This window comes from Callithrix jacchus, chromosome 5, assembly GCF_049354715.1.
Source record: "Callithrix jacchus isolate 240 chromosome 5, calJac240_pri, whole genome shotgun sequence".
Classification (NCBI taxonomy): Eukaryota; Metazoa; Chordata; class Mammalia; order Primates; family Cebidae; genus Callithrix; species Callithrix jacchus.
This window is the reverse complement of record NC_133506.1, coordinates 137102570-137121685: the sequence shown is the minus strand read 5'-3', so window position 1 is coordinate 137121685 and position 19116 is coordinate 137102570. Positions and strand designations below refer to the sequence as shown.

General features: G+C 63.6%; 1 protein-coding gene across 8 annotated transcripts in view; it reads right to left on the bottom strand.

The window, feature by feature from the left end:
• Positions 1-19116, bottom strand: part of BAHCC1 (BAH domain and coiled-coil containing 1) — a 63934-nt gene that overhangs the window by 5902 nt on the left and 38916 nt on the right. For 5 of the 8 annotated variants that reach the window (XM_054256598.2, XM_054256593.2, XM_054256596.2 and 2 more), the window contains 21 exons: positions 15550-17304; positions 15224-15332; positions 14661-14848; positions 14400-14558; positions 14059-14225; positions 13586-13913; positions 11519-12343; positions 8311-8513; positions 8066-8202; positions 7362-7490; positions 4874-4997; positions 3767-4059; positions 2790-2953; positions 2399-2700; positions 2146-2250; positions 1889-2033; positions 1690-1804; positions 1530-1605; positions 1257-1365; positions 476-595; positions 112-288 (listed from right to left, as the gene is read on the bottom strand). In XM_054256598.2, coding sequence (XP_054112573.2) covers positions 112-288; positions 476-595; positions 1257-1365; positions 1530-1605; positions 1690-1804; positions 1889-2033; positions 2146-2250; positions 2399-2700; positions 2790-2953; positions 3767-4059; positions 4874-4997; positions 7362-7490; positions 8066-8202; positions 8311-8513; positions 11519-12343; positions 13586-13913; positions 14059-14225; positions 14400-14558; positions 14661-14848; positions 15224-15332; positions 15550-17304 — 5730 coding nt within the window. The remainder of the gene's footprint in view (positions 1-111; positions 289-475; positions 596-1256; positions 1366-1529; positions 1606-1689; positions 1805-1888; positions 2034-2145; positions 2251-2398; positions 2701-2789; positions 2954-3766; positions 4060-4873; positions 4998-7361; positions 7491-8065; positions 8203-8310; positions 8514-11518; positions 12344-13585; positions 13914-14058; positions 14226-14399; positions 14559-14660; positions 14849-15223; positions 15333-15549; positions 17305-19116) is intronic. The other 3 variants (XM_054256595.2, XM_054256594.2, XM_054256597.2) reach the window with 3 other exon arrangements.

Sequence of the window (19116 nt, the reverse complement as noted above, 5' to 3'; positions counted from 1 at the left end):
AGCCTCCACCTGCTCCTCCCCGGACCCTGCTTGCCCCAAGGGCCTCCCGGTGCCCCCAGTCCCCAGAGGATGCCTGCTGTGATCCGGGTTTTGGGAAGTCCAGCAAAATACCAGCTTTGTCTTTGCTAATGGATTTCTTCCCAGGTGTCTTCAAAGGTTCGGGGCCATCCTGCGCTTTGGGGGACAGGCTGGGGGTGGCGGCCTCATTGGGTAGGGGGGCCTCACTGGACACCTTCTTGGTCCTCCGGCAGCTGCTAGACACTAGCAGGGCTGGAGAGGGCTCTGTGCCTGCAGAGAGCATGGGCCAAGGGCTTCAGTGCCATGGCCATGGGGTGACTGCCACCCCAACCCTTCCTTGGGAGCCTGTCTGGACTCAGTACAGCCCAGGCAGGGCCCCAACCCACCCAGAGCCCCGCCCCCCACAGCCCCGCTCTGCCCGACCCAGGTCCCTGCCACGCAGGGTCCCGGGGCTCACACTGGATCTTGAAGTCTGGGGGCAGCAGCCTGACGTTGGAGACGGCAATGTGACCGGTGTCCCCATCGTCGAATTCCACCACTACTGAGTCCAGGTCCTCATCTTCATCACCAGAGGCCCCTGTGGACAGCACGCCTGAGCTTGCATCTCCTGGAACGCCCCTCAGGCACCTGAAACTGGGAGGTGGGCTGCCGAGGCCAGTGGGAAGGGCGAGGGGAGGGCTCCTGTTCTGCTTCCAGACCACACAGACCATGAAGCTGCCCTGCAGCCCGAGAGCCAGAGCCTCCTCTCCACCTCCTGCAGTGTCTCCCGTGCGGTCATTGTCACCCCCACCCAGCTCAGGCCCAGACCTCCCTGCATATGCTGACGGTCACGCAACCACCTCCGAGCCGAGTCCCGCCTGGAGGTACCTCCTGCCCACCTGGCCACTTGCCTTTGGGACCCTTGAGCCTTCTGCCCGCGGACCTACGTGCCCTGCCTGTGGTCAGGAGGTTTGCCCAGGGGAGCTGGTGTTTCCAGTGTACTTTGTGACCCCCAGCAGCAGGGCTCTGGGTCTCTTCCTGCTGGCCCCTTCTGCTTGGCTAAATGGCAGAACCCCCCCATCCCTCCCCAAGCACCCACTACATTTTCCTGGCGTTGGGGGAACTGATTCCACTATCATGCTCTGTCTGAGAGAGCTGGTTCTGCCCTCGCCAGCCTTGGAAGCGGGGTTGTTGGGGACAGATGGAGGCTGTGGGCCTCAGAGGGGCCTGCCCCAGCCCCTGCCTGCAGTGTGGCTTACCCCGGACAACATTGCCTGGGTACAGACATCGAGACTTCTGGCTCCAGTAGGCGCAAACGCGCGTGCCAGGTGGGAGGTACCGGCTGGATTGTGGCCGCACGTCAAGAACCTGCAGGAGCGTGGGCAGCGGCTCATGAGCAAGCAGCCCAGCCTAGGGCTGCCCGAGAGCCTGGTCCCTGGGCCTGGTGGTGGCTGCAGGCTGGGCCAAGGCCTTCCTTTGTCCTGGGGCAAGCCAGCCAGGCCCCTCCCTAGGACAGGCTGGCAGGTCCTCACCGCTTCCTGCAGCAGCTGCTCCAGTGAGTAGATCCTCTGCCGGTTGCCCCTCTCCCCCTCGATGACGATGCTATAGCTGGGGGCATTGGGGAGTGTGAAGGGCTGTGGGTCTTGGTTGCCCGCCCGGCCCCTGCCCTGCCCCACTGTGCCCCAGCCTCACATGTCGGGTGGCTGCAGGGTCCTGACGCTGCCCGCATACAGCAGGCTGTCCTCCTTGGGAATCAGCACCGGCAGCCCGTCCCGCAGGTCCTCTTTGTGAATGGCACATGAGCGTGCTGTGGGCACAAGGTGTCAGTGGCCGGCACAGGCTACCCACCGCTCCTCCCCAGACGGCTGGTACCCTTCCTGGCCCTGCTCACCCAGGGCAGTGCTCTGCTCCATGCTCAGGGGGCCACTGCCCTCCTCCTCTTCCTCCTCTTCCGAGAAGCTGCTGTTGTTGCTGAACTCAAAGTCATCCTCCACTGCAAAGCTTTCCAGCAGGCGGCTCACTGCCCGGCCCTTGCCCTAGGGGCCAGAGGGGTCAGGCTTGGGTGGGGCATGGGTGCAAGGTAGGCTCCCAGGGTGGGGATGGCGGGGCATGGGTGCAAGGCAGGCTTCCAGGGTGGGGGGCTGCTACCTGCTTGCCAGCCTTGCGCTTCACCTTGCCCAGCTTCCGGCCTTTCCCCAGGATGGCCTTGGTGTTGTGTGCGGCCAGTGTGATGGACAGGGCCCCATTCTTCCGCTGTGTGTGGGCAGGCAAAGGGGCTGAGCTGATGGTGGGACAGCCTCAGGCTGATCCAGGGCTCAGGGGCCAGCGTACGTGGAGGGTGGGGAAGGCCTTTCCCAAGGGCTCCCACCCACTAGGCCGGATGCCCAGAATCTAGCCTCACCCGTAGCACAGGCTGTAGCACTGTGCTCTTGCGCGTGGCCCTCTTGAGGCGCTCACTGGCCAGGTGGCTGCCCTCCTCATGGCAGGCGAAGGTCCGGGAGGGGCTAAAGAGGACGTCCCTGCTGGGGGTGGCCCCTGGCTCTGCCCGCAGGCCGCCCTTGGCCTTGCCCTTAGCTTTCTTCTTGCCTGGTGCACCTGGGGGCCTCTGCCCTGGGGACCGCTCCAGGGTGGTGCCCACCTTGGCCTTCACTGACCGCCTCTTGATCTTGACCTCGCTCTCGGGGCTGGACAGGCGGCAGGCCCCTGGGGGAGGGAGGCAAGGCTGTCTCGGGGGTCCCCGTCCAGAGAACCTGCTGGTTGGGCTGACCCCGCCTGTTCTCCCTCCTGGTTACCTAGCAACCCCTGCCTCTCCTTCTTCTTCTTGGCCTTCTGGTTAGCTTCCATCTTGACCACAGAGGAGGGCGATGGCCCCAGCATGGCCGCACTGGCCCCAGCATGCAGCACCAGCCCTGCCTCTGTCCCCAAGAGACCCTCGCAGTCCTCACTGTCATAGCCGCTGCCTGGGAGAGAGGCAGAGGGGTCCAGATGACTTGATGTTAAGCTGTGCCACCATGGGTGGGGAGGTGGCCATCTGGGCATGCAGTTATGTTGGGCTGTGGGTGGGGCCACTGTACCCTCTGGGCTGGTTTGTGGGGGTGCTTTTGGGAGCAGGTGCCTGGGGTCCTGGCCTCCAGCCTGAGGGATTAACATGGGTGTGGGGATGGGTGTTTTTCCCTCCCATACCCTGGGCAATGGGTCACCACTGGCATAGCTGGTGACCCTCCCCAGGAAGTCCCTTCCCCTCTTTCTGCTGTCCCCCAGAGACAGCCCTCTGCCCCTCCCGCAGCCCTAAGCAGTCCTCCCTTTGTTCTTTCTCAGGCGTCTGAAGGGGGAAGGAGCTGCCGGGAGAAAGGAAGCATCTTATTTTTCTAGGCTCCTGTCTCTGGACACGTGTGTTTGCTGGAGGGGGCAAGATAATGCCTCGGGGTCAGCCCAGCCAGACGGTATAGGAGGGGCTGGGACCATTGGAAGGGCTATTTTTCAACTGGTTTTCCTGGATGGTTCCAGAGGCGTCCTTTCTTCCCCTTCGCGCCAACACGGGGGTGAGGCACACCAAGAGCCACTGAGCTCTGCCATAGGGATGGGGGTCTCCTTCCGTGAGACCCCCACCTCCTTCCACAGCCTGCCTAGTGAGGCGGTCTCCTTGGACCCATCACATCCCATGAGCCCTGACCAAGCCCCAGTGGTGGCCACCAACCTGCTGCTCTCTCCTCCAGCCCCCCAGTGACCATGATCCGGGCTCTTGGCAGTAGCCACTCACACCAGCAACTTGCCTGCCTCCCGGGATGCAGCCACCGAGGGCTGGGCTGGGCACCTGGGTGTCTCCCGGCTGCTGTGGCCCTTGGGCTGTGGGTGCCGCGTGGCCTCGGATGCCTTGGTGCTCTTGGTTCGGGACAGCTTCTCCCGGATGCGCCCCCCGGGGGTGGCCTCATTCCGCTGGAAAGAGCTGAGGCCTGTGGGCAGCCCTCTGCTCTTGACCTTGGGTTTCAGCTGGGCCACCCTGAGGGCCACGGAGGACGCCAGCCTACCCTGACAGCTGCTCTTCTTACACTGCACCTTCTCCTGTAACAGGGAGGGGAAGCTGCACACTCAGGGTGCCCTCTGCAAACCATGGCCCCTGGGCCACAGGTGCCCCTGTTGATGCCTGGCTCAGAACTGGCACCTCCCAGGCCCCTGCCCTCAATACACAGGGGCTGAAGGCCCAAGACACAGAGCCTACCCCAGAGCCTACGCTTGGCTTTTCCCACCTACTCTGAGGCCCACCAACTGCCCACCCCACTTGGGGGGCAGAGAGGAGCCGAGGAACCAGCAGCTGTGGGTGTTGTGAGGCCAGGCCATTAGCTTTTCTAAAGGAAGGGATGAAACAGAGCATCTGGGCAGAAGGATCAGCCCCAAGCTGGGGGGGGCAGACAGGTGCAGTGTGCTGGGGCCCACCTCTAATCAGCAACCCCAGGCAACGGAGAGGGAAGGGGCAGGAGGCATCTGTTGTACCAAGAAGGAAGGGGTATGGGCACTGAGGAGCCCCCGCCACACCAAGCGTGCCCCAGGCACTATGGATGGAGCCACCGGCAGAAAGGCACGGCTTCGCTCCAGGGAGCCTCTGTTAGCCGAGTACAGCCTCGACATCTATGTTCCCACTGGCGTGAGACAAAGAGGGTGGAGTGACATGGGCGAGTGGCTGCTGGGCCACCAGTCAGACCTGACCCCATGACACCGAAGGTTGGCCTTGCCTCCCTCCTCGTCGGCACTCAGAGCTCCTAGTCCTGGTGTGCTCATCTGAGCAGTCGGTGTTGGCACGGGGCTGGGGAGAGTCTGCTACCTGCTACCTGCCCAGGATGGGACTGCAGGGCCCTGAGGCAAGGAACTTGACACTCACCATGGAGGAGGTCTGTAGGCCCGAGTAGACATTCCTCCCCAGCTTGCTCCGCTTCTTGGCAGGCTCACCCCCAACGCCTCCTTGCAGCTCTGCGCACAGCAGACCCAGGCTTGTCTGCACCGCCCTGGAAACAATGGCGTCAGGTGGGTGCAGGGCAGATACAGGCCTGGCCACTCCAACCTCATCCCCTCATTGTCCCTGTGGCAGGTCACCCTTCTGAGGGCCCTACATCTTGGGCAGACAGAGCCAGGGGCACGGTGCTGGGGGCTGAGCCAGCTCTGAGCTCCCCTGTGCACCTGCCTCTAGCTAGCCCCACTGCCTGCGAACCACCAGCCCTCAGTGGTCCCTACGTCCCCAAATCTGCCCCATCCCCCACTTGGCTATACTGGAAGTGGGTACGCTTCTATTACCCAAACCCCATCCTTCCAGCCTGCTAGGAAGGAATGCCCTGGGGTGCTGTCTGCTCCTAGCCATGGTGACCCAGAGGCCAGGTGTTGGGGGCTGGGGCCAGTTAGGGCTCTGAGGGGCCACCTAGAGCTCAGGAGCCAGGGCTCTTGCCACTAGGGCCCAAGTGGGGCTGCAGTCTCAGCCTTGGCACCCTGAATGTGGGAGAGCCGCACACGTGCCCGCCTGTGAGTCTGGGGAGGGGATTATGCAGGCTGGGCCCGTCCCTTGGTGGGTGTTTGGGTCCTGATGCCACCACCATTAGGGACAAAGCGGGCACCAGGCAAGTTCATGAGAACTGTGTCCACTGCCAGCGTTCCTTCGACAGCTGGAAGCAGACGGGCAAAGTGGAGTCCAGCCGGGGCGGGGGTGGCATCCAGAGAAGCCTGGGCTCTTCCGCAAGTCCCCAACTGCTGGCCCAGACCCTCTCGAGAGTCTGAGCTCTCCATGCAGGTCATGAGAAGGGAATCCTGTAACCCCTGCCCCTCCCAGACGAAGCCCTGGAAACTGCTGGAGCCAAGGCCAAGCTGTCCCCAAGACCAGTGGCTGTGCTGTCCCTGAGGCTGGGGGCTGGGGGCTGGGGCGGAGTCAACTCCAGCCTCCAAGGGCCCAGCGGCTGCCTCCAGATGCCCCAAAATGGGTCCCTCCTGATCCCCCTTCCTCCTGGGTGGGTGACCCGCCCTCCCCAGAACCTCCAACTACCCCATTTCACTAAGGCTTGGGGAGTCTCTCAGACTGTTCTTGGGTAGACAGGGGCTGCGGACTTGGCCCCTCACCTTTCAACACCCCCTGCAGGTGCAAAGGGAGCCCTGGCTGCTAACAAAAATAAATCACAGATGGAGGCAAAGAGCCCTGCCCCGCCCTGGCCTGGCACGGCCGGATGTCCCTTTCCACCTCCCTGCTCAGACAAGGCTGGACTTCTGAGGGCTGTGCCTCGCTGCTGCTCCTTCCTTGCTGCTGGGCAGGAAGCCGTAGGCCAGGAGACACCCCTGAGCCTCGGTTCCCCCACTTCCTGCAAGGTGAGAGGCCAGCCCTGAGGCAACTGCCTCTGCTACCACTCCCTAGACGAGTGGGGACCAGCGGGTGGAAGGGTGAGGTGGGGCCCTGACCTCGGAAAGAGGAGTCCTGGACTCAATTTCCTTCCCTGCCCTGAGGCTGCTGCCTTCTAGCCAGACTCTGGCTCCCAGGGGCCCTGTCCTGCCCGGCAGTCCTCACAGTGCTGGCAGGTTCTCCACGGGAGACCCCCACCAGGAGACACCTGGGCAGGGCAGAGCAAGAGGCAGCCATACAGTGACCCCTCCCCTGCCCATGGCCACACAGCCCCTCCCTCTTACTTTCTCTGCATTTGCTAATGTTTTGTGACATAAAGCCCTGAGATTAATTTTTTGCCTCCGTCTTAATTGAAGGAACCATTTAGTGCCGATTTAACTATTATTGCCAAATCATCAGGATTGATGCAGTGTGCACACACGTGCGCCAATAGTGTTTGGAGGAGCTTGGAGGATTTATGCAAATGGGCCTGCCGGGAGAGGCAATTTGTAGCCGAGAAGGACAATTATACCAGGCCCGGGAGTGCGCCAATGACGGCGCCGGGCGGGTAATGGGTAATAGCATCACGCTGCAGCCGTAAGCAGTACGCAGCGTGACCAACGACTTTATACAGTGCAGATAAAGAGGCTTGCACGCAACACCGCCTCAGACAAGAGGGGGGCTGGGTGGGGACCAGGCCACAGCCAGGTGTGCAGAGCTGGTGTGGCTAGGCCTTGGCTAAGCCAGGGCCTAAGCCAGGGTGGCTTGGGGACCTAAGCCAGGGTGGTGCTGGGAGCTGCTGGCTAGGCAAAGCAAAGCCTGCCTGGAACAGGACTCTGTCCGCTGGTCACTCGATGGTCTAGGAGGGGCAGGGCCAGGCCTTTGGAGCAGGTGTGAAGGGGCACCCCCAGCAGCCCTGGAAAACTCAGAGGAACCCAGACCCCGCTGCCCCAGCCTCAAGGGCCCCAGGCCGGCCAGCCACATGCAACTTGCAATGCCAGTGTCCAGGACTCACTTGACTTTCTTGCTGTCGCTTCTGGGGAGCGGCCCCATGAGACGTGGGGTAGGCAGCGAGCTGGAGTGTTTGCGCTTCCTGGGCCGACCAGGCCCCCGCCGTGCAGGGCTCCGAGAGCTCTCATCTCTCCTGGGGGCCGCAACAGGGATGGTCAGAGCTTGATGCCCAACCCGGCTCCCTGACAACTTCCAGCTGAGGGTACTGCCCTTAAAAGGCTACTGGGTGTAGGGAAAGGTGCGTTCCAGACCTGGCCTGAGGAGCCTGACCCTGCAAGCAGAGGGCAAGGCCAGCCAGGGCCCCCACCGCCACTGCCCACTGGTTGGGGGGTACCCCTGCCCTTGCTGCCACTGTGGGTGTCCCCTCCCCCAACTTTTGCCCTGGCCCCAGCCCTCCCTACTCCCCCTTCTACCACTGCCCCTCACCCACCACCCTGCGGTTGACCTCCTGCTGTGCCAGCCTCTGCTGAGAGGCTCTTCCACCAACCCTGGCCCCTGCCACTTGGTCTCACTGCTGGCCAAATGCTTCACTACTTGGGTCCCACTGCCTGTGGGGGGTCTCCCCGACAGGCCCCATAGCCTGCCCACAGGAAGGGGTCAGAGCCCAGTTTGGGCCCGTTCCCACATCGGCCCTAGCATGGCAGATACTCCCGGGGGTTGGGGTGCTGCAACTCTCCCAGGCCCCCCATCCCTGTCTGCTGGGCATACTCGTGGTCGTGCCTGCGCTGCAGACGGGCCAGCTCCCGCTGCTTCTCCTTGTAGCGCCGCTGCAGCTCTGCCAGCTGCACACGCATCCCCACCTCCTGTGTGTCCAGCCGGTCGATGGCAGCCTTCAGGGGGCACACCTGGGGGGCAGGGGCGCAGGGGCCTGTGAGCTGGGCCAGGGCCCAGGCACTTGGGGCCCCCAGCCATGCCACGCACTGGGCGACGTGGGCAGTGGGACCCCCACTTACAGGCTTGGTCTTGGGGGTCCAGGTGTCCTTGCGCTGCAGGATCTGCATGCGGGGGGTGAGCCTGGGGCTGCTACAGGGGGCGGCTGTGGGTGGCTGTGCTGGGGCAGGGGAGCTGTCCAGGCTGGCAGCCTCTACCAGGGACCAGGCTGTGGCCAGCGTGGCCAGGTGCTGCAGGTTGAAGGCCAGCACGTCCTCTTCCTCCTCTGCAGGGCATGGAAAGGTCAGCATGGGGGTGGCTGGGAACACACTGCCCCTCACAGCCTCCTGATGTCATCAGCCCTGCTTCTGGAAGCCATCCAACCGTGAGAGCCAGGATGAGGGTCAGGCAGCCAGGATGAGTGAGGCAGGCACCAGGGCTAGCGCCCCTGTTAGTCTCCAGGCTGGGGAGTCACTCCCTTGGTGGTAGGGCAGGGCCAACTGAGAGGGCCCACGGGACAGGGTCCTCTGAGTCACAGAGCAAGACAGGGCCCAAACCATGGAAGTAAAAGCAAGCTACTCGTTATAGCTTCTAACGGAAACACCTGTGCACCCCCCACCAGGGAGGCCGCGCTTCAAACAGCTGCTGTGGGACCCTCAGAGACACAGGCAGGGCTGCGAGGCCATGAAGCTTCCACCCTGGAAACTGCTCAAGTTCAACCACGCTGCATTCAGCTGCTCAAGCCCGCAGTTCCAACAGCTGTCTGTCAACCAGTTCAAAGTCACGTGGACAGATGGCTTTGGACCGTGGGCTTCAGCAACTGAGCATCACTTAATCCAGGTGGTGGAGGCTGGTGCCCCCCAGCAGCTAAGGCCTGCCACTGCCTGCCCATCTGCCATCAGTCCTGTCTACTTGCCTGTGTGGACACCTAAGAAGCAATGGCCGCAGGGAGCCCAGTGGTCACTGCAGAGGGAGGGACAAGTCCCTCCATACCTTTAGGTTCCAGACAGGGTGTTGCTCTATTGCCCAGGCTGGAGTGCAGCGGTGCTGTCACGGCTCACAGCAACCTCAGACTCCTGGGCTCAAGCACCCTCCCACCACAGCCTCCTGAGTAGCTGGGACCCCAGGTGGACACCATGCCAGGCCCTGGATTCCTTGTGAGGGCAGCACTCGGGGTTTCTGGATGTAGCCTTACCCACTGTGGCCCTTCTCAGAGGAGCAGCCACCATTCCTCCATCTCCCTCAGAGCAGTGAATCGCTGCCCCTACCTCTCTGAACACAGCGCTAGGCTCTGTCAGACCCCTTCCAGCACACCCTAGCCCTGGGGCAGGCAGAAGAGCCATGACTGAGCACAGGTCAGGAGGGGGTGCCAGTAGGACTGCATCCTCTGGGACCTCAACCCGGGGGGCGGGGATGGGGGAGCTACCCTCACCGTGAGCATAGCGAGCAACAGCCCAGCAGCCCAGGCAGTGGCCCAGGGGAGGCACAGCCCATCTTGGAGTCAGAGCTTGAGCCAGCGGAGAGGCTGGTGTCCAGGCAGGGGAGGGCCTGGGGTGAGGACTCAGGGCCCAAGTAGGGGAGCCAACCCTGGGGCTGCACAGCAACACGGAGTGGGGCCCACATGGGCTGATCCTTCAAGGGCATCCATCAGGAGATGACCAGACACCATGCGTGGGGGATGGTGGGTATAGCCAGGAAGGCAGACGAATTGGGGACCCCTCTGGGGTCAGAGTAGAGGTGCTGGCACCCCTGGGAGTGCCTAGGAATAATGATAACCTCACAGCAATGAGCATCCCAAACCTGGTCGCTGCCTCTGAACCCCATGCTCCACTTAACCGGGGCTCCCCAGAGACGGCCGATCTCAGCCGGGAGGTGAGAGTTCGGGATGACCAGAGTGAACCCATCCATCATGTGGCAAATCAGCGCCTGACAGCCATGGGGATGCACCTGACATTCCATGGGCACTCCACGGCATGTGGCCAGTTCCCTCCTCAGGGACAGGGGAGGGCCAGAAGGCCACAAGCCCAGACCAAGGGTTGATCTAGCCTCCAAGGTCACTGCTAAGAAGCCGGAGGTGCCCAGAGGGCAGATGCTGGGGTGCAAAGCTCTGAACTGAAGTTCTGAGCTGAGATCACAGAGGGTCCCTGTGACCCACCCATGGTGGGTCCCCAACAGCTCAGGCCCTGCCTCAAGGTGCCCCTACCTCCCTCGCTGTCTACCTTCTCATACACAGCCTGTTGGAAGCCCAGGTGAGGGCTGCGGGGGTCCAGCTGGAGCCCACGAGGCAGGGTCTCAGAGCTTCCTCCCTCCCCCCAGCCCCACCCGGAAGCAGGGACTCTGGGCTAGATATCCCTGAGGCAGGCAGCTCCCAGCACCTTGGAACCACCCCTTCGGGTGTAGGCCAGCAGCCTTGTCCAGCAGAGAGTGACCAGAAGCCCCTGGGGAAAAGCAGTTTTGGCTGTGGTGACTATGCATCCAGAAAGCGGTGGCCGAGCCCTGAGGACTGTGTCAGGTTTGTGCCTTGAATGACCACAGCACCGTGCCCAGCTGGGGGATGCCCTCGACCCTGGGGCTTTCACAAAGATGGCAAAAAGTGGGGCTTTCACAGGAGCACTGGGCTACAGGGGGTGCCCAGGCCAAGGGCCAGGGCGGGTAAGCAGACTTGGCCCTTGGGTGTCCCAGGGGCTCCGGCCCTGACCACTGTCCTTGGGGCCCCTGGGTGGGTGGGAGAGCCCAGGAGCTCCAGGTCCCAAAGGCCTCCCTGGAGCAGGAGCCCCAACCTCCTGCCTCCTCCCCTGGGCCTGCACGGGGAGCCACTGGTTCCTGAACTGGACCCCCCAGGGCCACAGCCACAGAGCCTGAAGAGGTGTAGGCCTGGCAGAGCAGGCGGCAGGCTCTCCCCCAACCAGGACCCAGGTCTCTGTTTAGCAACTTCACCCCTGCAGGCTGGGACACGCCCATTTGTGAGACAGGGATGGGGACAGCTCCCGAGCCTCCATCGTTCACCGCAACAGCAGGTGTTGCCCAAGAGGCCCTTCCTCTAAAACCACCAAGGAGGTAAGTCCCAATCCAGGGCCCTACATGGGACAGGTGGACTTGGAGATGGCATACCTGCCTCGGACTCCATGGACGAGGGCCAGCAAGGGGAGGTGGACACTCTCCAGGGAACCCACCACACCTCGGGGACAACTGAGTGGAGCCCAAGGTTGCCATCTGGCTAGCTGACCCCGAGCCAAGCCTGCAGGACCCACTGCTGGGGCTCTGGGGGGTGGCGGCAGTCACCGGGCTTACCTGGCATGGCCCTCTCACTCCTCTGCCGCTGGATTGCCAGGTCAGCCAGCTCGCTGAGCAGAGCGATCCCATGATTCCCTGAGCTATAGGGCAGCGGGGCTGTGCGGGGGCATGCAGAGGCTGCCGGGGGCTGAGGGTCCAGTGGGCTGCTGCTGGGCAGGTCTCCCAGGTCGATGGTGGCAGCCACCAAGGCATCCAGGCCTGGCAGTGCCCTGGGCGGGTGGCTGTTGTCGGGGGCTGCCCCGCAGTCCTCCTCTGAGTCCTCCATGCTCTGCTCCCCCAGCTCATCTTCCTCCAGCTCGTCCTCCTCAGGAGCTGGCTGTTCCCCTTCGTCCTCAAGGGCACTGGGGCTCCCTGCTTGCTGCTCCAGGCCTTGGGGAGAGGCCCCCAACGAAGGCCCCTGCTCCTCCTCCTCCCTCCTCTCCTCCCTGCTCCTCTCTTCTCTCACCCCTCCCTGAGTAGAATGAGCCTGGCCGGACGCCTCGGAGCCCCCTGCCTTGAGGAGAGCCCCACATTGCAGTTCTTGTAGCCCCTCAAGTGGGCTGACGTCCGCTGCCTTCCCCTGGGGTCCCTGCTCGGCAGGGTTGGGGGTGGCAGCAAGGTCCTGGGTAGCCTCCCTGGGCCCTGAGAGCAGCCCGGGCTCCTCCAGGCTCCTGGGGCTGCAGGGAGGCAGCTCGCCAGGCAGGAATGTCCTTGTGGGCTCAGGCTGGGCCCCTAGGGCGGCGGTTTGCATAGTTTCAGGGTCCTCGAGGTCAGAAGAGTGCACGTCTGAGGGTAGAGAGAAGCCCATGCTGGCCACAGGGCGCAGGTATCCGGGAGGCAGGTCTGCAAAGGAGGGGACAGGTGAGCAGCGAGCCAGGAGCAGTGGGGAGGGGGTGTCCTGGGATGGGACGAGGAACAGTGGCCTTGAACCTTCAGACCCAAGCCCATGCAGGAGGGTCCGGGGCCAGCTGCAGGCCTGCAAGACTGATGGCAGGGAAAGTGTTCGAGTTAGGTTAATTAAGGGGGCAGCCTGGCTGGGTGCAGTGGCTCATGCCCACAATCCCAATACTTTGGGAAGCTGAGGCAGGAGAATCATTTAAGGCCAGGAGTTCAAGACCAGCCTAGGCAACAGAGTGAGCACCCCCGACATTAAAAAACGATGAGCTGGGCATGGCGTGAGCGCCTGTGGTCCCGGTGACACGGGAGGCTGAGGTGGGAGGATGGCGTGAGCCCAGGAAGACAGGCTGCAGTGAACCGTGTTTGTGCCACTGCACTTCAGCCTGGGTGACAAAGGGAGACCCTCTGTCTCAAAAAAAAAAAAAAAAAAAGTGAGCAGTTTGAGGCCAGGCCCTCCTTCCCCACCAGAGTGGCCTTAAAGCTTCCCAACAGCCCTTGCCACCTGAGGGAGCCTTCTCTGGGACCCTGTGGGGTGGGCAACCAGAAAGGGGGGATTCATAGAGCATGATGCTTGAATCAGGGTTTTCCCTGAACCAGAACAAGCCGGCAGCATGTCAGAGGCATCACGTCCCATTAGCTGCAAAGAAAAAAAACCTAAGGGAAAAAAACTAAAACACCCTCTGTTGGCTCTGTCTCCTGACTGTGAAACTGGGACGAGTTTTATGTTGGCCACACAGTTTCCAGTGTGAACTCAACCTCATTCAAAGAGAATAAAATAGGCTGGCAGGGAGTGGGTGGGCGGCCAGCAGGGGCTGAGACCCCCTCACCGGCAACCCTCCTCGCTGCCCCTCCCTCACCCAGCTTTACTGAGACCCTGACCGGCAGCCTGGTCAGGTCCCACGCTGGTGCCCCCAAGGCGCCAGCACCACCACCAGCAGGCCCCGCCTTCATCACTGGGGAAGGTCCCCAACATGGCCGGCGGGCCCAGGGCCAGGAAGGAGGCAGCTAGGGCACATTGTGTTTGTCAGAGAACTGGGAAGAGGAAGGAAGGGAAAAGCCAGGATGCCCTAGGCGTGGGCAGGCATGGGGCATCCCAGGCAGCCTGACTCAGTGCTGTCCTGCCAGGCAGGGGCAGGAGGGCTGGGCACGGAGCACAGGGATCAGTCTGGGCCAGGTGGCCACTCTCACCTGGTTCAGGTGTGATGATGTCGGCCTCTGGCTGCTGACCCTCCCCATTCTTTTGCTCGGCACTGGGCACCCTGGAGCCAGGCCCAGGGCTGCTGGCAGGGCAGACATTTAAAGTGCACAGGGTGCTGGGCCGAGGTGGTGGGGTGGAGCAGCTGGGCGGGGGCTTTGGGGCGGGTGGGTGGCAGCAGGGTGGCAGCTTGGTGGGGCCTGCAGTGGGTGAGGGGGCACCCTGGGCCGTGGGGGTTAAGGCAACTGGCTTGTGGGTGGACTTCAGGGCCTTCTCCTGGGCAGGCTCTTCCAACTCCAGGTGCTGGTCTTCAGGTTTCCGCTGTCAGGGAGGGAGAGAGACTCAACCAGGGCCCTTGCTGGGGTTCATCCTGCTGGAGGGCAGGTGTGCAGGGGACTCCTGGAGCCAGGGCTGGCCAGGCAGGGTGGAAGGTTGCGGGACGGTGGGTGTGGCTGGGGGGCGGTACCTGGAACTGGGCAGCCCTCTGCTGCTGCTGCAAGGCATAGAGTTCCTGCTGCCGGAGGAGCTGTGGCCTCGAGTACACAGGGAGCTGGCCCGGGTGCTGCATGTGGGAGGCGGGGCCCCGGCCCCCATACATGGGGGGCCACAGCGAGGCCTGGTCCATGACATCTGCTGCGGAGAGGGCCAGGAGGGTCAGCCCAGCCTGGGAGGGGACGGCTCCAGGCGTCCCCACCACCCTTTCCTCAGCCCAGTAAGCCCACTGCTCCCTCCAGAGCCCCGGCCAGCCCACCTTGGACTGCCCCTCCTTCCAAATGCCGTGCAGCGGCCTGGGCCAGGGTTCCTTACCAAGTGTGTGGGGGGCGCTGTGGGGTGTGGGCTCCGAGGGCAGGATGACCAGCTGCGTGGGGGCATCCTGGGGGAGGGGGAAGACCGAGGGCACAGGGCCAGCCACGGAGGCAGGGAAGCCGGGGGGCAGGTTCTGGTGCAGGGCAGGGTGCCCCAGGCCTGGGAAGCAGAGGCCACAGTGGTGAGGCCTCCCTCCCTCAGGGACCAGGAGAGAGCCCATCAGCCCCAGGCCAGCCCCCACCCCACCCTTGGAGCACTGACCATAGGAGTGTCCCCCCATCCACAGAGAGGGACTGCGGGTACGGGGCAGCCAGGGTGCATGGGGGTGAGTGTGGGGGGCCGGGTCCCCACCCAGCTGGCCACTCTGCATCATGAGGTGGGGGGCCAGGTCCCCAGGGCAGCTGCTTGGTGGGTGGATCCGGGGGAACTCTACGCGGTCTTTGCTGTCCCTGTAAGACATGGAGCTCAGCCCTGCCACCAGCAGCTAACACCCGGCTTCCCATCCCAACCCCGCCACCAACCTAGGAGGGAGAATGGAGCCTCCAAGCTCAGGGAAAACCCCAGGCTCCAGCCTCAGTGCTCTGCAGGGCTGACTGGGGGCCCTCTCCTGGCCAACCTTACCACTGTGGCGGGTTAGCTGAGACCCCCAACCCAGGGTGAGACCCCAGAAAGGCTCTAGGGGTGGGAAGAACCTCACCCATGGCTGACCATACAGTCTGCTGCCCCAGTCACAACCACCCTTCTCTTTCTCCATGTGGCTCTGAGCGAGGACCTCCATGCCCAGGCCTGGCCCTACTCCCCAGGGCCATAGGCCCAGCTCTCACTGCAGCAGCAGCTCACGGCTGGCCAGTCCCAGGCGGTCATCACACAGCCGGGTCCTCTCCTCCTCAGCCTCTAGATCCAGCGTGTGTGTGGAACGGGGCCCACCACCAGCTGCACAGGGTGGAGATGGCAGAAGGGGGAGGGTTGGGGTGGCTAGGAAGCCACCTCGAGCTGGGGGGCCCGAGGCACTGAGGGTCTCCTGGTCCTGGGGCGTTGGAGGGTCGGCCAAGGGCAGGGGTGGGCGCTGTGGGGTGGGAGGTGTGGGGCACTGGGCAGGGCCTGCTGGGCACCCTAAATGGGCCCGGTTTCCTCTCTGTAGGGCCCGTACCTTTGAAGGTGGGGGCGGCCCGGCCCTGCCGTGCAGTGTTGGTGCCATAGGCTGCCTCGGTACGGCTTGCCGTGTCCTTCTGCCGGGCCAAGGCCACCGCGATGCCCACAGGGGGCTGCCGCACCTCCCCATCACCGTGCACAGTGTCATGCTCCCGGCTGCGGGCACAGTCCGGCCTCTCTGCCTGGCCCGGGCCCTTAGAGGACGCGAACTTTGCTTCCTGCTGGACGCAGCTGGCCTTGAGGCTGCCCAGGCCCACCAAGGGCGCCTTCTGCCCCACCACCAGGGCTTGACTGCTGTACTTCAGCAGGTTCTTCATGGCCGAGACCTCGTCTGGTGGCGCAGGCAGCTCCTGGGGCAGAAGGGGAGCCTGCTGCAGACCGCCGCCAAAGGGGTCCAGGTAGGCGCCAGCCTTACGCTCCTCACCGATGGCCATGGTGGTGCCCTGGCCGGCCTGGACACCCCACGGAGGCAGGTGGGGCCCGCTGTAGCCCAGGGATGCCAGCTCCAGGGACTTGCGCTTGGCCTCGGCCCCAACACCCCCTGTATCCACCTTGGGCACCACCAAGTGCTGCTGATGCCGGATCCTTGCCACCTTCTGTGCCCCGGGGGGGCCGGCTGGGGCTTCCTTGCCAACCATCTTCTCTAAAGTGCAGCAGGCCTGGGGGGCCTTCCCACCCAGCAGGTCCTGGTGACCAGGCCGGGCACAGTCCTGTGAAGGGGTGGGCAACTCGAAGTAGCCACTTTTGTCCAGACTGCCTTTAGGGAGTCCGGGGAAGGGGGCCTCGGGGCCCGCGCTGCTGAGATAGTCCAGACCTTTCAGCCGGGGGTTGAGGGCCGCCTCGAAGCCCCCTGGCCGCTGCTCGGCCTTGCCCTCCGCCTTCAGGTGGGCATAGGAGACTCCATAGGGTGCGGCGTGCTCAGGAGCCATGGCTCCCTCCAGGTGTCGCTCCTTGCCCTCACCCGCTATGGCGCAGGCCTCAGTGGCCTGGAAGGGGCGGCTCTTGTCAGCCAGGTGTCCCACAGAAGGCACGAAGGTGGGCCCACTGGCCTTTAGGTCCCGGGGGACTTTGTCCTGCAGTGGGCAGAGCCCGTCAGGGCCCCCATGCAGCTGCAGGCAGGGGAAGGAGCCGGCGGCAGTGCTGAGGGGTGGGGGCGGCCCGGTGGGCAGGCTGGACGGCATGGTGTAGGATGCAGCATGATGCAGCATCTGCCGCCGCTCCAGGCACTCGCTGAAGGCTGGCCCAGGCTCTGGGGGGCCCGCTGCCTCCTTGGCACAGCGCCCAGCGGTCGCCACCCCAGCCCCAGGCCGCCCCAGCATGCCCCCTGCACAGCTGGCTAGCGCGGCCCTGCCCATGTCACCGTTGAGCACCTTGGCGTTGAGGAGGCAGGAGGGGAGGTGCTTGGGGCGGCCCTCACAGGCTCCTCGGGCGGCGGGGCCCCCCTCCCTGCAGTGCCCGTCTGCTGGCACAGGCAGTACCAGCTTGTGCCGCTCCTTGCCACCGTCCTCCTCCGCCACCGGCCGCTCCTTGCCCTCAGCCGCCTTGCCCACCTTCTCTCTGCCAAGCTCTTTGCCCACGAGGAAGCGGTCGAAGTCCTTGGGGCCCTTCTGCAGGGCGCCAGCCTCACCCCGGTCTCGATCCCGGCTACAGGAGCCCATGGGGTGGGCGGGAGCAGCCCGGGCCATGCTAGAGAAGTTGTGGTTGGCTGGCAGCAGTGTGGGCTGGGGCGGCAGGCTGCGCAGGTAGAAGTTATCTGCAGGGAAAGAGCCAAGGTCGATGGGAGGCATTGGGGGTGAGGCTGGAGAGAGACTCCCTGAGACAGTGCTCCCAGTGCCTCCCAGACACCAGCTGGCACCAACCCCAGGTTACAGCCTAGGGAAGGGTTTACTTTTTTTTCCAAATAAAATTGTGTGAAATATGGGCAGCATAAAATTTCCCATTTTTGATGCACAGTTCAGGGGCCCTGGGCACATCCACCCGGCCATGTCGCCGTCACCACCATCCATGGCTGGAGTCTCTCACCCATGGCTGGAGTCTCTCACCCTCCCAAACTGAAGCTCTGTCCCTAAGACATACTCACCGTCTGCCCCAGAGCTAACTTCCATCCAGTCCCCCACACCTCAGAGATGGGAGATGCAAACCTGAGGCCAGTCTCCCCTGCCTGGCTAGTGCCAGTGGGGATTTTGAGGGGAAGTGGGGCAGGCAGTCAGTGTCATGGAGCATCCCAGCTGGGTCTTTACCAGCAGGCACCAGGACCTCGGAAACCAGGGACAGGTGGCAAGCGAGCTCTTGGCACCCCCAGAGGAGGGGAGTGGAAGGACAGGTGGGCGTTGAGGATGGGCTCACCAACCTCCTGGACACCCTGGGAACTCCCAGTCCCGACACCCCCAGCCTCTCATCTGTATGCCTCAGGCTGGTGGGTTGAAATGGAGAAAGGCCAGTGGCTTCGGGAGCAAAAAGCAGCAGCTGTGCTCACCCTGCCTGGTGGGTGCTGGGTGTCTGGGGGCTCCCTCTTCGGTCCCTGGAACGGCTGCCCAGCCTGGGCCGTCAGCCTGGGTCCACCCTTCCTGGCTAGGGTCTGCCCCAAGCTCTCCACACTCCAGCTGCCCTGGGGGTACCCGTCTCCCCACAGAGGGGGGCAGGTCACCGCCTCTGGGGACCGCAGGGGACCTGCCCCTCCCCATGCCCAGCTGGGTGGGTGGGCAGCAGGGTGGTGCCAAGAGTGGAGGGAGCAGACAAGGGGGGAAACAAAAGAAACATTTGGAACTTGTAAAATTGTCCTCAGGCATGTAAATTCCTTGTCAATTTCCTGCTAATTAGAAACAAGGAGGAAGGGGAGCGGGAAGGGGCTAGCCCCAGCGAAACCTAATTAGCTCCATTTCCAAAACCAAATACTGTTCTTGGAAGCAGCTCCACCACAATATTGTGAAAGTGGAGAGGCCTAGCCGGCCCACTGCCCAGAGGGAGTCCCCGGCGCTGGTGGAGGGGCTGGGCTTCTGGGGCTGGGACCAGCCACCTGCCCAACCCTGACAAATGCTGTCAAAATAGCTGCACGCGTGCAGGGCTGACAAGGGGTCTGGGGGACATGGCCTGCTGGGCTGTCCTTGGACTGCAGAGCCCCTCAGCCTCCAGGTGCAGGAGCTGGGGTGTGGGGTGAGGAGACGAGGTTTGGGTGCCTGTCCTGGGTCAGAGCTGAGTCTGCTGGGTGGGGCTGGTGGTGAGTTCCTGGCCCCCATGCCCTCACCCCTGCAGCTGGCTGGCCTGGGCAAGGCCAAGACCCTCCTGAGCCTCAACTATCTTGGGCTCCTGCAGGCAAGGAGAGGCAGGCCACAGGAAGGTCTTGGAGTGTGTGTTCGGTGGGGAGGAAGGGCTGAGGGGCAGCCATGACGACGGGCACACTGGCCTCAGGTCCCCACCCCCCAGCTCACACTCAGAGTTCGGGTCATCATGGCCACTCGTGGGCACAGGCTCGCTGGGGTCCTTCCCTCCATTCCCTGCAGGGTGTCCAGTCCACCTCCCAGCCCCTTCTGGGGGCTTTTTGGACCTCTCCTCTGCCCCCACCCTG